Raw genomic sequence first — 18,481 nt, 5'->3', positions numbered from 1 at the left:
ATCCATGATTCTTTCACTTTCCTAAAAGTTTGATTCCTTCATTGATTTGTTGTTTTCAAGAATAGTTCATTTCCGTCATCAAACTACTGCTACACCTAAACGAACCATGAGACCACACAGTCATCAGATAGACAAGCCGCTCTTTAATTTGGGCTAGCTACAATATATACTAATACGAGTCGTTGCACACGTATTGACCTTGGAATCGCGATAGATGCTCTCCAATCAAGTATCTGAGAAGCTAGTCTCGGATACGTCACAAGTTAAATTGCTATGTACGAGTCAACTGTCAATAGGTTCAAAGCAATGTCCGAATCCAGCTCATTGGAATAATCATCCCCCCCCATCCAAGAAGCTACTTGAAACCACCAGCTTCCTTTTCCAAATCGCATCGCCGTTGTAAATTCCCAGTACTCTGGGTACCATCCCGCACATTCCCAGTCCAGAAACCCAGATAAATGCCCATTGTCATCAACGAGAATATTATGAGCCTTGAAATCGCCATGAGTGAACGTGATTCGGTACTTGTGCTGTGAAAGTTTCTTTGCAAGTGCTAGAGCATTCTCAAATTCGAACCTGGAGTCGAATCCATGGGATGAAGCGGGAGAAATTAGATATTCGAAAAACTGTATCTGATCTGTGAAAGGTCCCATTATATGATCAGGAACCCTTGAGCTTCGTAGGGACGTCCCTATAGGAGAGCAGATGGAATCCGGACTTGGAGGAGTCCATAGACGCATAGAATGCATACACATTTTAAGCTCCTCTAACCACGGCTCCTCGGAGTCACTCTGCAATTCATCATCTGAATTATCAAGAGGTACACCAGGCAGCCGGGTCATTAGTATGGAGATCCTTCTGTTGAATGGAGCTTTTGGATGTTCACCACAACATAGAACCTTGGGAACAGGAATACCGGCAGCATCTGCCATTTGCATAGAGACCACCTCTTCGATACTCGTCCGATCCGTCCATTTCATAACGAGACCGAACGGCAATTGCACGACGTTGGCATCAAAATGGATCCTAAACCAGGAGCAATACCAATAAGAGAAGCAGTATAGTAACTTGTGCAAGATGCCCCATACTATTCGGATGGTTCTGCACGGGACATGGGGAACAGGTGGCGTTATCGTCGAGACCGTGGAGGTTATGGGTCGCGGCCATGTATAATCAGGGCGTAGAATACGTGGAATCATTGGTGTAATTAGTTGATAGAAATAGTCTCAGCGATGAATGTAGGTCAAGGGGTGCGCAAGGTTGGGCGTTATATCGAGTGATTGCGACTTTCAGCTTTGCCCAACTCTGAAATCACGTGATATAACACGTGATTATGCTGGTCAGGATACTCGGTGAATGACAATCTCAGTACACACTGAGTGGAGAACACGTAATAACGATTGAACTACTCCGTGGAATCACAGTAATGCGCAAGACGATGTATAGGCTTATGTTGGCGTGTTTTAGGTTGAATAAGCAGGCCTGTCTGGCAAGTTGTGGGGAATGGGTAGAATGCGGTCCATGTTAGCAATGAACGCAAGCCGTTCAGGTGCGAGAGGTTTGAATGGCATACGAGTATCGATCTCCATCACAACTTTACTCTCGCGATGCCTTGGCTGGCCAGATCGTGAATTGAACATAGATAGACCCAGACCGTCTTCTCAATACGGCCTTGGCAATACAAATTTCATTCGACTCCATGGTGCCCCGGCATCCTTCCAATGAGATCAGGGCCTACTGGAGGCGAATCAGGCTCAGTAACCATCTTGTAATTATCAGTGGTCACTGTATGAGTATGGGTGATCGCCATGTAAGCATCATAGGTCAGCCTGTAAGTATTGGTGGTCAAATCGAATCTAAAGTTCTATAGAACAGGCCATCTTAGCCTCGACGGACACTCTATCCCTTGCCGTCTGATTTGACCAGCAAGCATGTGTTACCGGAGAAACAGAACCCTGTCATGATGTACCTTGACTGCGTCGGGAAAAAACAGGCAATTGTACAAGATTCGACCCCAAACGGGACCGAAACGGCTGGTGCACGCGCGCTCAGAGGGCGGCACAATGTGTCCGGCTCTTACCCCCACTTCACAGGGAAGCTCCACCAAACGTAAAATGAACCGTCCGAACCATGAACGTCAACAAAATCCGGCCCTAAAAGAAGATGGTGAAGAACCTAGCGGCGACATTGGGAGATCTTTGGCAGCATCAAGTGCGAAGTTTGAGGTCAGGCACAACTCTTCGTCTAAGGTGGGCAACGTGAATCTGACCACACTTCGCCCACCCTACCCGCGATCATGAGCTCGACTAATACTGGCTAGCGTATTCGCTGGCCTCATCCATGTTGGGATAACAATTCCGACTTCAAAATCCGCTAGAGTTCAAGACATAGCTTTACTGTTATTAGAACAAGCGAATAAATCCATTTTCTCATTTGAGATATTCGACTCTCCTTATTATAGTTACGCCGTTCTTAGACCCTGCTAGCAATCTAATTCAGAAAGACTCCTTGGGTACGGGCGGCTGGGCGTTGCTTTCCTGAAGGAAAAATGGCGATCAAATTGCCCCTGAGGCGGGTATCTCGAGCGGCGCTGCTTCGGAGGGAGACTTCCATATGGGCAAGATATTCGGCCTGCGTCAGTGATCGAGAAGTGTGATTCCATGTGCCTATCAGGATGCCAATGATTTCGTAGAAGAGCTGGAAATCGGCTCTTTGGAAAACACTTTCAGCAAGCACTATTATATTGTCGCCAAGTTGTTTCTCTGGAGCCTTTTGCCCAAGTAGATTCAATAAGCTGCCAATCACGTGAGACGATAAGCTTAGAAAGCATTCTGGCGACCTTCAGGACTGCGGGGTTTGGGCATAGCTCTTTCTTCACCTCACTTCACCTCAGCCCATTGTCAGACCAGGGGAGGTTGCGGTTGATGTGATATCCCGGGGATTCTGTAAGTAATTATGCACTTGCTCCTGGATGGATGGCTTATTATCTTTGTTTGATAGAATGCTCAGTTATAATAACATTTTAGTCCGATTCAGCGCCGTTGTTTTCGAGATGGACGCGGACATTTGGTTCCGGGAATGGGCGTCAAAAAAGGGCCAGAAGCTATCGAATATACAAATAGAACGGCTTGTCACTCTTACAAAACAATGGAAAAACACTGTTACATCTGATACTTTGGGCGTTTGGACCTCAGACCCTTCGGCTGAATTCTGGGGATTTGAACCTTACCGTACAGAGGGCGCGTGGGTACGGGAATGTCTGGAGATCAAAGTCCCAACATTCATGGACGGTGACAAAAACACTGACGACTGTGAGAAAGTCTCTGCACGCCGCAGGGTCCTTCTTATTATTCTTCATGACATCATTCAAAGGGAAATACTGCGATTGCGAGCATCTTCCCAGGCCCAGTCAGTCAAGTTTCTTACCGCAGCTGTCAGAAATATTGTGGCACAAGCTTATCCTGGAAAGGATATCAAGAAGTTATGTAATAAATGTATCCATCTTCAAAGGTATGGGCAAAGGTATTCGTCACTGGCGAGAAAAGAGTTGGTATTAACCCCCCTGCAAGCTACTTCATCTAAGTCAGTCTGCCCTTTTCGAAAAATGTATACCAGCTAACTTTAGTCTAGGTTTGAAAGGGCTAAGATAGAAAATATTGAGATGGAGGCGCTTGTTGCGTTCGGGGAAGCGACCTATGATAAAAAGCATCAAAATGATATGCAGGAGGCATTTTTATGCATTCTAAATACCTGTCCATTTAGACAATCTGGAAATTCGAAGCCGCGGCTTCCCTCAAAATCGACACGAAAGCGCCTCCGGAAAAAGGCCGCAAGAATGAAGCATATACAGAAACCTTCAGCGTCTCCGACTACCTCTCGCCACAATGAAAACCAAGTCATCCAGAATTTCCCCACACCGCGACATGACACTTTCAGCTCCCTAGAAAAACCGCCGGGCTCGAGTAGAAACTCTACTGCGCACCTTAGCGAAGCTCAGAATGCAGCTTTGGTTAGAACGCAACCATCACAGCTACAAGAGGAAAACCAGACTCGAGAAACATGCGAAAACTCTCCCATGCCTTGTGTCCCCGTACAGCTTTATTCTCCTGGTGATAATCTTTCACTTGGTGAGAATATGCTGTTCATCTCTCGGAGTGCGACGAATCCCTTTGATCCTCACCAGGGTATCCATCCGCTTAGTGATAACATACTGTTCCACTCTCAAAATACAGTAAATTTCTTTGACCCTCATCAGGGCATCCATCCGCTTGGTGACGATATACAGTTCAGCTCTGAAAATGCGGCAAACTTCTTTGATCCTCATCAGGGTATCCATCCGCTTGGTGATAATATGCTGTTCAGCTCTGGAAATATGGCAAATCCCTTTGATCCTTATCAGGGTATCCATCCACTTAGTGATGATATTCTGCCCAGCTCTCAAAACACGGCAAATTCCTTTGATCCTCAGCAGGGTGTCCATCCGCTTCGTGATAATATGCTGCTCAGCTCTCAAAACACGGCAAATCCCTTTGATCCTTATCAGGGTATCCACCCACTTAGTGGTGATATTCTGCCCAGCTCTCAAAACACGGCAAATCTCTTTGATCCTCAGCAGGGTGTCCATCCGCTTGAGGGAATTATTCAGTCCAATACTGAGAGCCTAGTGTATCCCTTTGATCCCACCACATAGGATCCCAAAATAGGAAGACCGGTCCTCAGCACTGAGAATTTGTCAACATACGGGATAAGTTTCCTACAGACATTGATGCCACCATCTGACTCTGCGAAGCAGTCTTAGACCAGGAAATACTGCAAATCAGCAAGTGTTGCGTGTAAAATAAAAAGGAGATTTCCTCTAATATCTCCAGTCACCTCTCGTTTTGTCATAACTGTCATTCATGATCTGTTTTGTAAAGGCTTCCTTAATCTATTTACATGCGTGAAAACATTTCTGGAATTGTGAATTGACTATATGTGTGGAGAAGTTGTTCATTCCCCAGCACCTCGGTATGGGACGACAAATATCACGGTGGCGTTTGGGCTAAGTGTAGGCTCGGTAGTAGTGAAAGTGTACGTTCCCTCTTTCAGAGGTCCACCAGGCGTCAAGATTGTCTCCTCAGATAGTGGAACAAGGTACATCTGATTGTATTTGTTGCGTATGGGTTTCGGTACTGAGAAGTGCCCCAAATTCCAACCCCAGCCCTGAAATTGATGAGTCGATATCGACGAATACTACCGGATAGGCATACCTCTCCAATATCCATTTCCTTAACCATTTTCAACACCAGTGAGTGGAGTTGCACGCTAGAATAAGTCTTGTTTCCTTCCGTATCAATAGAAGCAGTGGCTTTTAGAATTCCTTTTTTATCCTCCTCTGTTGCCGTCTCAGGTATCATTTCCTTGATTTGTTCGCGCAGGGCATTAGCCTCCTTGGAAAGCGGGTAGTTCATTACGCTCGGCGTTCGCGTAGAGAGGTCGATGGAGCTGAAAAAGAGATATATAATTTAGCGAACTATTATTTTTATGATGGATGGATATTAGGTACCTGCCTTGAGAGTTGACTGGTTGTGAGGAAGAAGATTCATGACGGTTATGCGAGGGGTTGTGGAGGGGCAGTGTTAGTTTTGAGGCCGAGGACCTCAATCAGTTAAGTTTAATCACGTGATTCGACTGGGCACCAACTTAAGGAATTACTCAAGTCCTGATCTTTTTCAATGAAGCATGTGCCCCACTGCGTGGATCTTGGCAACGTCCACTTTCCTCCACGAAATCCTGGTCCGTCATTGATAGACAGTGCCATTGTCGGAGCGAGTTCACATATCCGATCTGGCCAAATACCAAACGCGAGCAATGAAACCTATTGTCAATCAGCTATGGCTCAACAGCACGCTCAGCTATTCGTTTATTCCAATGAGTAAGACGAATCCAGAAGGCTATGGCTGCCGCATCCAGTCAGTCCACTTCTGATATCGTTTCGTTCTAGGCTGTCAGAGGGCGGATTCGACAACTGACGTTCAGTGATGGGAAGTTATCGCTATAATTTCGTATCCTTAAGGACACAAGTCTCTCTTCAGCAGTTGACGGATCCTTTGCCTGTCGACCTACATTATCAACGCTGAAGGTCACTACACAGTTAGCTTCTCCTATCTATGTGTTGTCGCTCATTACATGCTGGACTCTCTGAAGCACAGCAGGATATTCCTGTCTTGACCCAGTTAAAGTCTCCTTGTAAGTGCTACTTGGGGAGATCGCAAGGCGGTGAATCAGCAAATCGACTTGGAACCTTGTCAAGTGGCCCATAATTGAGCGGAAGCCTGCACGTGATCCAGATGTCCAGAAGAGTAGGTCAATCTTCTCTTTTTTTCTCCACGAGGCTCTGCCACCAGCAATTGTGCTCTTTGGTGGCTGCATGTGCTTGTAGAATATCAACGTCTTATATTATAAGGCGTTTGCGTGAGGGCCAGGTTACTGGGTTTCTTTCCCATTTGATAGCAGATAATGGTTTGTCGTTCCATACTTGGAAGTACCAGGCTTTAATTTTCGTTTGTACGTTTCAGACACAATTTGGATCGCTTTCGCGTGTTTCAAATCATAATTATCAATTTCCTATACTACTAGCTAAGAGACATTCACAATTTAGTCTAAACTACCTGCTGCTATAATATGCGCCATGAAGATAAGCACGATACAACAGCTCGCAGATAAGCATATTGGGATTGGGCAATTTCATCTTGGCTGGATACTTCACTCTATTTCATCTTGGCATGTTCATAATACTACTTCTTTGGCCCCGAGGACCCAGATCTCCGTTGGCCAGAAGCAGACTCACTCCTAAATGTTGATAATGTTTCATGGGGAGGAATTATTAGGAAGTGCTGGGGTGGCGGATATGCAAGTATGGATCAGTTTGAAAAAGGAGGCTTACCAATATTTCAATAGTTAGGAATAGCTTGAGTACATAGTCTCAACGTTTAACTTTTACTTCCATACTAAACTGTTGAATTAATAAATTAGATTCAGTTACATTAGACACACAACCCAGGCACATGCTAAGACAGGTATTTTCTTTCCTTTTCCCAATTAGGCTGTAAGTGGTACTACTTTAGATGCGAAGTAGAAAATGACTATACTGGAATATACGGGCGAAATACGACGAGGGGACCAACATGTGAGTCTCAATTCTATCTCATTTTGTGCGTTATACATCACCAGAGGACATGATCAGTTCGAAAAGCTGCTGTGATGTCATTTCATATCCGAGTATACGCCCTTGCATATTGCCTTGCCACTGCGTGTCTTTATAGTTGTACCATTGCTTCTCGCATAAGTCATAAGAATCCTCACTGCCAACCATATCAACCAAGCTGTTGATAACATCTTCATCCAGGATATTCAACGAGAATTGTGTGTCTGGCCAATCTGTGTCATTCCATTTTTCCACACTTTGAGGCTCCACAAGAAAGCCTAACTGGCGCAGGTAAGTTGGCCGATCAATTCTCCATGCCATCTTAGAGTTCCAATTCAAAAGAAGAAGGAGCTCTATGATGTGCGGTGGTCGCAATTCCTGAGTAACCCGAGCGATGAAAGATGCCCATGCAGAGTCAGAAGTTTCATGTTCAGTGAATTGTGCTAGGTCGGCTTGGGGAACCCAGTCTGATAACTGGGCGAACCTCCCTTTGAAGATATTACGCCCTAAATATCCCCATATAAATTCGACAACTTCAATCAAATCCAGCTTCTCCCGAAGAGACCTGTCCGGATTATCCGCCCATAGCTGCCAAAGCTGGTTATAGCGATCATTTCGGGTGGAGGACATTTTGTAGTGTGTCATCTTCGCAAGCCAGATCTTTTCAATCAGCACCCAGTGGGCTGTCAACGCATGGTAAAATCGAGAATATTCTGCATATCTGTGCCCATAGTCCAGCGTACAATTGAAGTCCTTGGGTTCTGGCATGGCTTCTTCAGTAGCACAATCATAGAGCCTATCGTCCATAGCGGGATGAATCACTGTATTCGCTCGAACATAATGGGAGTGTATTGAGGAACTTCTGTATAGATCATAAAGGATCTTCATGGCATGCCATCGGACAACAACCTCAATTACCTGATTGACATTTATCTGAGGGACCACAGGCTTTTCGACTTCGTCATATGTTGTCTCGGGTTCGAGAAATATTTCCCTTAGATTGTGACGTTCATAAATATCCTGAAGGAGGCCTAGCTCGATGTCGTGTTCATGATGTTTTGCATTGATCTGCCCAGGTATGTTAGCAGGAAGAATGAGTTTAGTAAGAGTTATATTCAGGGAGAAGTAATCAGACGTACTATAACCGATTTAAATATTACGATTTGAAATCTTTGGAAAACCCCATGGAACTGTTTGCATGTATGAGAGAAAGACAAGCAGTCATCTATATTGTTCAGACTTTGGAAAACCAGGATGATGAGCTCCACAGATATGTTCTGTATAGACATGTTCCTGTTTAAAGATGTCTCAATTACAGCTGCTTGCCTGATGAGCGCAAATGGAAGGTGCTATATATGTCCGGCGCGGCGTACACGGACATATTTATAGAGGCAATTGGCTTGTGCGCCAGGAATACCGGTTGATTAAGTTAGCTCCCGGGAGCTTTTCTTTTTTTGGCCATGAAATATGAGCTAATGGGGTTGTTTCGGGATGTTAGGCGGATGCTGCATGAGGTTAACTAGCATAAAACAGAACTCCAGGGTTCTGCCTATAGTTAGGCTGGTTGCCTAGAAGATCCATTTCCTGCAGCAGTAATCTAGGCGAACATGTGAAATCACTAGTGCCAGACAGACATCCTGGCATAGACTGGGTGTGGCCAGATGTGTGCCTCCATCCAATCACAAAGATATCATTAGCCTAGGAGATTTAGTGTGCATCGGTGTAGATAATCATGAGATCCTAGAAAGGATAATGTACCCTTACAGGATCGTTCACTGCCGTATCAATATAAAATCGTAGTAACCCTTTCAGTAAATAACTTCATTTATCTCGTACTCCTAGCACCCGTTCTACAGTTGCTAGACCGAGCATAACACATTGAAAAATAAGATATGACCGAACTCCACACGAACACAATGTGAGATAACATCCTTAACATTCTTATTGATTTGACTAAATTTCCAGGTACCCCTCCATCCAAGCGCAGTTTTTACGTCCAAAATGGCAATCATTCTTGACAACCCGATTGTTAAGAGCTAAGAATATTCCGCAGCATCTCGATTCGACTCCAGTCTCCGACTGTTCACGTGAGCTTCTTGAAAGTGATAATCCTTCTGATTTCATTGCTGGACTTATCATTCGAATATCACTATCACCAAATATGGACTTGGCAGAAGTCCACGTCGATAGCAGTCGTGTAACCTTAGCAAGGTTACACAATGCCATACGAGGTCGGGCAGGGTTGGAGGTCGAAAGAGAAATTGTTGCAATTCTCGGATACCTTATTTCTGTTGCTATTGAGGTGTCGCCGGCTATAGCTCCGGCAGAGCTGATGGAGCTAGCTGAAGCCTGCCAACGTGAGGCTTATATACCACAGGTGTCAGGCCACCTTGACTTCCTGCGGGCCTATGCGTTGTGGAGATGCAGGGGTGAAAGACATGAGGTAGCATACAGCTTGCTTCTTCCTTCGTTCATATCAACACCTTTTTTCTTGGCAGACATTTCGATTCTCGCAACGATGGCTATTCCCTCCATCCAAAGGGACAATATACTGCAGATGTGGCCCATTGTCCATTCTATCTCTTCCAACTTGAAAATTCTCACTGCGGATTGGCTTTGGATGATAGGACCTATTTCATGGGGCATTCACTCACTCTATGGACTGTTGTACCAAATGGACCAACAGGTATCTTCACCCTATATTTCTGCGTACTTCGACAACTTCTGTGCAACATTCCAGAGATTTTGCACCGACTTACACGGCTTGGCGTTTGGAGCCTGTACTTCTATTGATACCTACTGTGCTGAAGACAAGCAACTGCAGAGTCTAACGTTGGAGACTGCCCGTGTTGTGTGGCCGTCTTTGGAGATGTTGAGAACTCATATTTTTGGTCTCATATATCATTCCTACCAAGGTAACGACTACTAGAAGCACCTCGGGCTCTCCTCTCCGAGGCTAACATACCATGGCATCAGGTCACAGAGAGTGCCGAGCTTTAGGCGATAGCTTGGCTGAAAGTACCGTGGATCCTCAACTGTTGCAAGAGCCTGTTCCTAGCAATGATTCTGCAGAAACTGAGAGCAAAATCTCTGCAGCGACTAGCTTCAGTCGTGAGGAACTCCGGGTCATAATATCATATTGGGTTGACTGGATTTATCATCAGAGGAGTCGGTCAATAATAAGAGGGAAGCCGGAGTTCTGGCCACAGAATGTGCGGTATAACCGATCTAGCAAGTTAAGAAAGGCAGGTACGTATTACTTCTGAATTCCAGGCTATAATTCACATATCATAGAGGCAAAACTCGTGTTCAATCACTTTCTTCAATCTCAACCTTTAGAAGGTCTGCGATCGATTCTGAATGTTGAATCAAGCAGAATATCAAGTGATCTCGCCAACAAATTGGCCGGCTTCATTGATTCGCAGGAGTTCAAAATGCTTGAATGTCAGCGAAACATGCCTGGAGATTCTTGTGTTTGAGGACTAGGATTTAGTATACTCACTACGGAAAGATCCTTTGTGATATCAGATCTAGAAAATTTTATCACTTGTGTGTACTTTTGCCGGATGGTATACTGTACATAGTGTAGTCTAGATTCAGAATTACTTAGATTGGAAGGCTGGTCCAATTCGTCTTCAAAGAAAACCTTGGTTCAGCTTGTCTTTTCCATGTAGGGCATGGCTATTCTGAAACAATTAAGAATATTGCAAAACATGAGCAAACATGAGGAACTAGAAGCAAAGATAGCGCGACAGGCAACCGCACTTGTTCTATGTTATTTTCGCCCATAGTTTTCTTTTCAAGCGCGTCGGGAGTATAATATAGACCGTTTCCGTATCCCCATCCAGAAGTGTCAGTTTACAGCCCATTCTTATATCTCTACCCTTGCTTGAAGGGCCATTCCACCAACCAAGAGGAGCGTGTGGGGTTGTTCTATAGGAAGGATCCCATTTTATAATATTGGATGGCTGCAGTTCCCTTATCGAGAGATCCTTATAGTAGCAGTATTCCGTGTAGATGCCCTTTGTTTTATTCGTAAAAATTCTCTCCAAAGGTAGCTTTATCGTCTCATCACCATTGATGATATCGTATATATTCAAAGTTATGCCAGATGAAAAGTAGACTTCAAATTTTTCTTTATCATATCGCCAGCCGTTTTGGAGCGTAGAAAAGAAGGTTTGACTAGTATCACGGAGATCACCTGAAATATCATTCACAACAAGGGAAAGATAGAGACAGTTTGAAGACTTCCTAGAGCGAAAGGAACTCAAGTTATGGCCAATAAGGACTGGAGAACTTTGACCAGACTTTACGGCAGTATCGATCCAAGTAGGATCTTTGAAGATCTGCTGCCAGAGGCCACGACCGGTGTCCAGAATGTTTTCAATATCTGATGGAACCAGAAAGTCCTTGATGTCCAACCGAATATCATGTGGGATGCTAAAGAGCTTCATTGAGATCGACCAGTGTTGTTGCTGGCGCCGTAGTTGCGATAATGTTGCGGTTTATCGGAAATGTTCCAAATGAAAGCAAATGAAAGGAATCTATAATCCAGCAGGAGGTGCAAGACGAGCCTTCATATTTAAGTGCATGATACATATGTACAGTACTGTATGCAAGTACGAATTGTTCACTCTTGCCAGATCATAGACTCACCAAAATTAACTGTCACCAATATCCCTACACTTTTGCCCGTAGTAGAGACATTTGCCCTGGGTTGCATCTCCTCGAATCTTGTTACTGCTTACAGAAGCTAGGAGAGAAGTGTAAATCTACAATATGTACCGTATCTTGCTGTATCGACAATTGTACTCATCCAAGCATTCTATCTTCTCATTTTCATGCTGACTAATAATCTTTCAAAGCAAGTCCTCCTATGTATGTACCTGTGCGCTGTCATCTTCAGGCAAGGTACGAGGCTCACACTACAAGGGACCCTGACGGGATGGTATAATACCACAATTGTCTCTGAGGTTGACGTCCAGCCTATCAATGTCACAAGTTATACCTTTCAGTGGTAAGAACGTGGGAGATGATTAGAGCTGTAACTTGATGTGACCAGGGCCTACAGTTTCAATTCGATTAAGAAACCGACATTTTCTACCCGTCGCCTAAACATACAGTCTGGGAATGAGCCAGGGCTTGTGGTACAACAGGACAAATTGGTACCTGCCAAGTCTATTCGTAAAATAATTATGTACATATTATTACGGTACAGGTGGGTTAGGTTGTGGGAAAAGAGCAGGAAGAGTAAGCGTTAGGCATGGTAGTTGTGCAAAGTACTGTACATAGTATGATCACTCAATCAAGTATATAAACTACAATAATAACAACAGAGCTCGCCCATGGTAAGAGCCTTTGCCCAGGCCGTAAGGCATCTCCCTAAATACTGATTTTGTTTGGAGAAGCTGTCTATTGTATCTCACTATACTACTAAGCTAGCCATCAAGTCTTCTACGTCCCCACATCCTCATACTGCATGATCATGTCAACCAATCGATATGTATCATGTCTAATCCAGGGAATGAAAATCGCCGCATCGAGCGTGACAGCTGCCGCGAGGCACTTTCCAAGCACATTTGTAAGTTGCAAAGTACTCAGTCTGACACAGCTAACACCAAGAAGATGATATGCTATCTGATAAGGTTGTTGCACCCTCAAAAGTACGATTGCAACCATCACCTAGCGACGGTTATAAATGGTCTTACAAGGAATCAAAAAGCCACCTATTCAAGAAGCCGCTGAGCGAATTGTCAACAAATAGTTATATTGAACTACGGGAAGCTCTTAAAGAAGGCGCTATCAAAGCTACCCGAACACACAATGAGTCCCCCGACACCGAATGGAGGAAGCTCAAAGCAGAATTAGACGGCGCTTGTAACAGGGTAGCTGAGTTGGAAGGCGAAAACCAACAGTTATACCAAGCTCTACAAAGACAGTCTGAGAAGTTAAGATGCCTGCAGCGATGCTTTGCAGAAAATAAAGGCCAACTCGAGAGTGCGCTATTTATAATGGAAACAGTAAAGAAGGCCTTTGATAGTGATTCGTATGTATTTGAATGAACGATAGTGAATCAAGAGATGGATGTTTTAGCTTTATGAAGAGGCCCCGTTCAAGCTTCTGTCATTAGAGACTCTAACCGAGTGAAGGTTAGCTTCTCTGGCTTGATGCTGTACCCGCGTCGCTTGTGGATGTATTAACCGATGGACAAAGGCACCGTTTGAGACGCTTGCCAAGTGTGCTCCCAAGAACCAAATACTCTATGAATATATATGTATCTCCTATATCAAAGGATGTATCTGGTTTATAGTATCTGTACAACTTTTGGACTAGTATATTGTTCTGTACAGTGTTGCCGAGAAGTCTATCCAGGGATAATACTGCGGAACTGTTTTTGCGAAACATATATATAACTGGTACTGTCAAATGTAATAGCAACTGCCTTCCAACTAAAGTTGCTCTGATTCTGGATTGTACTTAATCTTAACCATCATGCAGCATAAATGCAATAGCAAATATAATTTGCTCAATCGTATCATTTATGAACTGCAAATATAGATTTCACAAAAGATTGATACTAGATTAAGATGGCAGTGGCTCTGTACGTATTTGAGTATAGATACGCCAGAAACTGAGGAGCCAAAAGAATAACCCTTTCCAATTTCCAGAAAGTGAAGATTGACCGTCCTTATTTGCTGGTGTCGGTATTGAAGTCTTTTTGGAGCTTTGCCAGAAGAAAGTTGTTATAAAAAATGAACAGTATTCCAGATAAGACGGCGAAGAATCCTGTCACTGCGGCAGTTACAGTAGCAGTAACTGACCATGTCTTAGCTCGGGCTGTGTACACATTGATAAGTGTATTGAAGAAGCCAGTAGCTGAATTAATCAGAACAGGCCTGGAGAGTGTTAGGTGTCCTGTTGTTCTGATTGGGATGTGCCACACCCACAAGAATATCTTGCGTCCGATCCATACATAGTTCTGCCTGTTGCGATAGTACAGCCAGCTCGCTCCACAAAGACCGATAAAACAGCAAGTTGCTGCAATACCAAGAAGGGAGACATTTTGGACAGCTTTATATGCTGTTCGACCAACTTCATTCGCATCGCTGGCCTTCTTTAAGGATGCAGACGTCTGCAAAGACGTGAATGTGCCGGGAAAAACCAGATATCCAGCCAATAGGATCCAGCAGAAAGTCGCCGCCAAAATATTGTCAATAAGCGGGACTTTCTCTGTATCAAGTAGCATATTAACGTAGCGATCCGGTGATTCAGATGCATGCTGAGGTTTGTCTTCTGACACAGTCCAATTTCGGGGGACAAGACAACGTAGGGACGGCAAGCGAAAACGGTTAATCCAGTTCATAGTGTGAATATATTCAATAGGTATGTATATTCAGAGTTTGCTCAAATTCCGTATGTACTGAAGTGCCGCTACTATATATATATCTTCTGGGCCATCAAATATATGCTACCCGTGGGCTGTGTTCAAACGCTAGGGTTTCTTCCTCCACTCCCGGTACATTCTACTGGGAGTCAGACTAGAAAAAACTTTGGGAGCTGGCCAGTGATGGCCAGAGGATGGTAGAAAGTGTTGCTCACTGTAGAAACATCGTATACCTCAACACAGAGATCACAACACTCTATGCAGCGACATGCACCATAAACAAAATTGCTCACTTCAGTATTTAACAGTACGACAAACATACTATATCTGGAAACAGGGTCTGTTGAGGCATGCTTCAGCCCTTGATGCGGACCTTCGTCTGACCCTGTCCCTCTACATCAATGTTGTTGGGGATCCATTCAATCGGAAGCCCTTCGAATTCGCATATCCTTCGTATGTCTTCCCTTCGAATCCCATACTCGAAAGCCGAGAAAGTGGACTGTTGTTTCGTCTTCCAATTGTTCAAATATTTGCTCATTTCCCTCAGGCACACAACAACAGTACAAAGGGCGTGGTGGCGGTACTTAATAGCGTTGCAGTGTAATGAAAAGCCTCCGTTCTTCACATAATTCAGCAGCTGCATTTCGCAATCGCTCGCAAGACATTGCTCCTGATTGTGCTTGCATAGATTCCAGAATAGCTGCAACCATGAACTCAGTATGTCCCAGATTGCTGGTCGGCCTTCACCAGGCGAGGAAACTGATTCCTCAAAATAGCGAAAGTCATGGCTTGGGGGGAGGGTGCTCCATCCTTTGAAATATCTCTTTCTTTGGCAAAACTCTTCCAGGACGACCTTGGTATAATTTTTGCCTCTCTCTTCATCCCAAGCGTACAAGAATGTTCCATAGTCAATCGTCCCTAGGTCTGTCGGTAGTTTATTTTCCTCATTGAGACTGCAAATCCGTGAATTGATAACTTCTATTTCGCTTATAGCATGCTTTGCAAGATCAAGTAATCCATCTTTGTGTGCTTTGTATAGGTCACGGAGGTGCTTCGTAGCTCGTTGATACTTGTAATGATGGTATAGTCGAAGCTGGACAACGTCCCCGATTTCTCGATAAACTCTCTCCTTGTTCGCCATTTCTTTATCGCATAAAATATATCGTTTCTGCCTCACTCAAGTATGAACCATTCGGGTTTAAATAGTCGTCACTCGCTGCTGCTTGCTTATGTACAGTGGCACTGACGTAAAGCTGGCATAATGTAAATGCGATATTAGTGCGCTCAAGAGCACAGCCTTTGGGCTGGATGGTAATAATTTTGCCGTCCATCTCATAGAGTCAACACTATTGCATACATCGTGGGAATATGCACTCCGTTAGAGCCATTTGTTTTAGTACTAAAAACCTCTAATTTGTACATTCCGCAGTGCGACGTAGTATTGCGTCTAGAATACACTCAGCTCAAAACGCAGGTATAACAGCAGGTGAGGTTTGCAAATGACCTCAATGTAGTAGGCTATTTTTTGTTTGCCGTTTCCTGCGAGTACGTGCCCGGGATCAACAAACAAGGATACCCGTGCAAAATACACGCCTTGCGGAGATCGTCACGTTTCTTTTCATAACTCAGCCTGTCCTCGGTAATGAGACAGTGTGCTAGGTCCTTGAGATACTGGAGAATATCGTCGGTCTGTATGAGTCCCACCATGGAGTTCATATTTCCGTGTCGCAAGTGAAGTTTAATGACTCGTCGATTCAACGTGAACCCATGTTCGAGAATCAAAGTCTCTTGATCATCAATAATCTCAGGTGTCTCTCCGGCTTTCCGCAGCTGCCAGACGAAGCTGAATAATAACTTTGGGGTGCTCCAATTGCAATCATCCCAGTAACGACTCTTATAAGGACGGTACACATAATGTAGCTGCGGAGGTTGGCGTGCCCACCCAACAGGGTAATGTTGCAGCCGACAGAAATCGTTTAGGTAGTACTGAAGGCCTGGGACAGACCACGCATAGATGAAAATGTCTAAGGCGATAACACCCAGTTCAGATTGTACGTTACTATCAGAATTCTGCCGCCGAATTTGAGCATTGATGGCTGATATTTGTTGCCGAGCAGCTTTTGCCGCCTGGCTCTCTATTGCATTCCTCTGAACAGCATAGAAAGTCTCGAGGATTGAAGGCCCTGCAAGCACGTGCAGCCTTTTGTGATAATCCGATATTGGCAACGGGCCGGATGTAATATTTGATAGTTTTGTGCATACTCCAAAGCTGCTCAAAGTAGACATTTTCAGAGGAGAGATGGGTCTGACGATGAAGACTATAGCTTCGCTGAGATCGATTAAGCCAGAACATTAGAGGCAGTATTACAGGCAGAAAGATCATCATTAAATAAACAGAGCAATATCATAATGCGTTACCTCGCGCGTGGGGTTATTTGGTAGCTTCTGCAGGCTGGAAATCAAGACATAGAAGCTTGAAATCTTGATGAACAAGTCCCTCCTTTTCCACTTTCAGCAGTCCGTCCCGAAGTGAATCCATAAACCCCTCACCTGCGGATGCTTTTTCTCATTAGACTGGATACATCCTCGCTGTGAGGACAGTGCAAACCTGTTATCAGAATCTTTCCCCGATCATGCTGAAATTCCTTTGGCAAGACTTCCTTGATATTTACCCGATGTGCAAAGCTTTTCACACGGCGACCGTACTCTTCATTATTGTGCACGTCCGGAATATACAGTTTGATATTGAGCATCTAAATGATGCATCAGCCATTGTCAGTCAACCGCGGTCCGCCCTATCTCACCAGAGTCTTGGTATAGTTATCAAAGTCTTCCATTAAAAGATGTCTCATCCACGGAGAGACTGTGGCTAGGTTACCTACATCGCTCATTCAGTATGCTGCTGCATGCTTTGTAGATGTTATTCTTACAAGAATGTGTTTCCCATATCAGTGAAATTCGACGGACGGGCAGTTCTCCGCGTAACGACCCGTATAAGAGATAACGTATATAGGGTATTTGGGCCGCAATACCAATACCTTGTGCAAACATGATGACATGGCCATACTCCTTGAGATCATGGTTTCCACCATAAGGTCCATCAACAACGGCTCGCAATTTTGTTGAGGACCCGTAGGCAGCAAGATGTTTCGTTAGACCCCATCGTGGCTGAATGAGTAACCAAAACGTGAATGGTCTTTCGATCATAGACTCCATTATGCTCTCTGCAGTTGCCGTGCCATCCCGTCCAAGTATGGAAAGTTCCCTTCCAAGCTCTTCATCGTTCGAAGGATCGGTGGGAAGTCTAAGCTCTTCGTGCCACCAAACCACCGAGAACGGATGTCCCTGCGTGATTGACCAAGGATTCATTGTGCGGACATAGAGGTAAACCGTTTGACCGGGTCTCAATGCCCACCCCCTCGGCAATTCCACTCGAATTTTGATCGGAGGTTCAGGTTTACTTTCTGTGCTTGGATCTGAACCCATTTGCTCCTCCGATTCCATTCGCTCGTTCATATGGTAAACAGCCACTATTGTCGGAGGCCGTTCCAGTGGAAGGTTGAAATAAACTACCCGTCCTAGTTGTACAACTGTGGTGATGATAAGCAGACCAGTGGCTACCTCGAGACATACCAGACTAAATGTGGGCTGTGTCACAGTGGCTGTTGTGACTCGCAGTATATGTAGCCATAGAAACACTAAGCTACATAGTGCAAGGCAGTAGTGTAATTTGATGAAGATTTCGTACATGTGTCTCCGAAAAGACGGAAGCAGTATCAAGAGCATTACTGCAAGGGTGCAAGATGCCTAAAATAAAGTGAGTAGAGAACATGAAGGAGCGCTGGTGGTCATTACTATAATGCCTTCACGGTGCCCAACCTTCCTCCATTGAATTTGTGTATTTTGGCTCA

The 18,481-nt window shown here is 44.5% G+C and overlaps 11 protein-coding genes across 11 annotated transcripts; 5 read left to right on the top strand and 6 right to left on the bottom strand.

Moving 5' to 3' along the window:
- Positions 1-173: 173 nt before the first annotated feature.
- Positions 174-1,406, bottom strand: BO88DRAFT_400768 (aminoglycoside phosphotransferase family protein). The gene has a single exon (XM_025705673.1). The coding sequence runs from the start codon at positions 1,197-1,199 to the stop codon at positions 264-266; it is 936 nt and encodes a 311-aa protein (XP_025568972.1). The 5' UTR covers positions 1,200-1,406; the 3' UTR covers positions 174-263.
- A 1,406-nt stretch (positions 1,407-2,812) lies between these two features.
- On the top strand, positions 2,813-4,896 carry BO88DRAFT_32248 (uncharacterized protein). Its single transcript, XM_025702476.1, has 3 exons — positions 2,813-2,945; positions 3,037-3,582; positions 3,631-4,896. The coding sequence occupies exons 2-3, from the start codon at positions 3,053-3,055 to the stop codon at positions 4,688-4,690; spliced, it is 1,590 nt and encodes a 529-aa protein (XP_025568971.1). The 5' UTR covers positions 2,813-2,945; positions 3,037-3,052; the 3' UTR covers positions 4,691-4,896.
- On the bottom strand, positions 4,734-5,450 carry BO88DRAFT_440427 (uncharacterized protein; the record flags this gene model as incomplete). Its single annotated transcript, XM_025709784.1, has 2 exons — positions 4,734-5,202; positions 5,250-5,450. 2 exons carry the CDS (start codon positions 5,448-5,450, stop codon positions 4,990-4,992), a joined length of 414 nt encoding a protein of 137 aa, XP_025568970.1. The 3' UTR covers positions 4,734-4,989.
- Positions 5,451-6,123: 673 nt separating this feature from the next.
- On the top strand, positions 6,124-6,748 carry BO88DRAFT_32119 (uncharacterized protein). Its single transcript, XM_025702475.1, has one exon. The coding sequence runs from the start codon at positions 6,330-6,332 to the stop codon at positions 6,660-6,662; it is 333 nt and encodes a 110-aa protein (XP_025568969.1). The 5' UTR covers positions 6,124-6,329; the 3' UTR covers positions 6,663-6,748.
- Positions 6,749-7,198: 450 nt separating this feature from the next.
- Positions 7,199-8,475, bottom strand: BO88DRAFT_440426 (uncharacterized protein; the record flags this gene model as incomplete). Its single annotated transcript, XM_025709783.1, has 2 exons — positions 7,199-8,254; positions 8,326-8,475. 2 exons carry the CDS (start codon positions 8,473-8,475, stop codon positions 7,199-7,201), a joined length of 1,206 nt encoding a protein of 401 aa, XP_025568968.1.
- Positions 8,476-9,078: 603 nt separating this feature from the next.
- On the top strand, positions 9,079-10,665 carry BO88DRAFT_431579 (uncharacterized protein; the record flags this gene model as incomplete). Its single annotated transcript, XM_025709306.1, has 4 exons — positions 9,079-9,104; positions 9,152-10,101; positions 10,163-10,435; positions 10,481-10,665. 4 exons carry the CDS (start codon positions 9,079-9,081, stop codon positions 10,663-10,665), a joined length of 1,434 nt encoding a protein of 477 aa, XP_025568967.1.
- Positions 10,666-10,935: 270 nt separating this feature from the next.
- On the bottom strand, positions 10,936-11,640 carry BO88DRAFT_379127 (uncharacterized protein; the record flags this gene model as incomplete). The annotated part of the gene is made up of 1 exon (XM_025704468.1): positions 10,936-11,640. The coding sequence occupies one exon, from the start codon at positions 11,638-11,640 to the stop codon at positions 10,957-10,959; it is 684 nt and encodes a 227-aa protein (XP_025568966.1). The 3' UTR covers positions 10,936-10,956.
- Positions 11,641-12,549: 909 nt separating this feature from the next.
- Positions 12,550-13,290, top strand: BO88DRAFT_461276 (uncharacterized protein). The gene is made up of 2 exons (XM_025711144.1): positions 12,550-12,767; positions 12,812-13,290. The coding sequence occupies exons 1-2, from the start codon at positions 12,695-12,697 to the stop codon at positions 13,246-13,248; spliced, it is 510 nt and encodes a 169-aa protein (XP_025568965.1). The 5' UTR covers positions 12,550-12,694; the 3' UTR covers positions 13,249-13,290.
- A 356-nt stretch (positions 13,291-13,646) lies between these two features.
- BO88DRAFT_379126 (uncharacterized protein) lies at positions 13,647-14,539 on the top strand (the record flags this gene model as incomplete). The annotated part of the gene is made up of 3 exons (XM_025704467.1): positions 13,647-14,096; positions 14,187-14,396; positions 14,443-14,539. Exons 1-3 carry the CDS (start codon positions 13,939-13,941, stop codon positions 14,537-14,539), a joined length of 465 nt encoding a protein of 154 aa, XP_025568964.1. The 5' UTR covers positions 13,647-13,938.
- Positions 14,540-14,577: 38 nt separating this feature from the next.
- Positions 14,578-15,711, bottom strand: BO88DRAFT_461272 (uncharacterized protein; the record flags this gene model as incomplete). Its single annotated transcript, XM_025711143.1, has 1 exon — positions 14,578-15,711. One exon carries the CDS (start codon positions 15,709-15,711, stop codon positions 14,926-14,928), a length of 786 nt encoding a protein of 261 aa, XP_025568963.1. The 3' UTR covers positions 14,578-14,925.
- Positions 15,712-16,088: 377 nt separating this feature from the next.
- Positions 16,089-17,939, bottom strand: BO88DRAFT_356206 (NADPH oxidase family protein; the record flags this gene model as incomplete). The annotated part of the gene is made up of 4 exons (XM_025703725.1): positions 16,089-16,899; positions 17,121-17,323; positions 17,375-17,448; positions 17,501-17,939. 4 exons carry the CDS (start codon positions 17,937-17,939, stop codon positions 16,089-16,091), a joined length of 1,527 nt encoding a protein of 508 aa, XP_025568962.1.
- Positions 17,940-18,481: the final 542 nt, after the last annotated feature.

Source organism: Aspergillus vadensis (genome assembly GCF_003184925.1).
Source record: "Aspergillus vadensis CBS 113365 unplaced genomic scaffold BO88scaffold_1, whole genome shotgun sequence".
Classification (NCBI taxonomy): Eukaryota; Fungi; Ascomycota; class Eurotiomycetes; order Eurotiales; family Aspergillaceae; genus Aspergillus; species Aspergillus vadensis.
The sequence above is the reverse complement of the archived record's forward strand: the minus strand, read 5'-3'. Positions and strand labels throughout refer to the sequence as shown.

What these genes read in the sequence shown, in the direction of transcription:
- BO88DRAFT_400768 (XM_025705673.1), bottom strand. Translation starts at nt 1,199, where the DNA reads ATGATTCCACGTATTCTACGCCCTGATTATACATGGCCGCGACCCATA.
- BO88DRAFT_32248 (XM_025702476.1), top strand. Translation starts at nt 3,053, where the DNA reads ATGGACGCGGACATTTGGTTCCGGGAATGGGCGTCAAAAAAGGGCCAG. An exon ending in CTGCAAGCTACTTCATCTAA is followed by an intron (nt 3,583 to 3,630) that starts GTCAGTCTGCCC and finishes ACTTTAGTCTAG; the next exon opens with GTTTGAAAGGGCTAAGATAG.
- BO88DRAFT_32119 (XM_025702475.1), top strand. Translation starts at nt 6,330, where the DNA reads ATGTCCAGAAGAGTAGGTCAATCTTCTCTTTTTTTCTCCACGAGGCTC.
- BO88DRAFT_461276 (XM_025711144.1), top strand. Translation starts at nt 12,695, where the DNA reads ATGTCTAATCCAGGGAATGAAAATCGCCGCATCGAGCGTGACAGCTGC. An exon ending in GGCACTTTCCAAGCACATTT is followed by an intron (nt 12,768 to 12,811) that starts GTAAGTTGCAAA and finishes AACACCAAGAAG; the next exon opens with ATGATATGCTATCTGATAAG.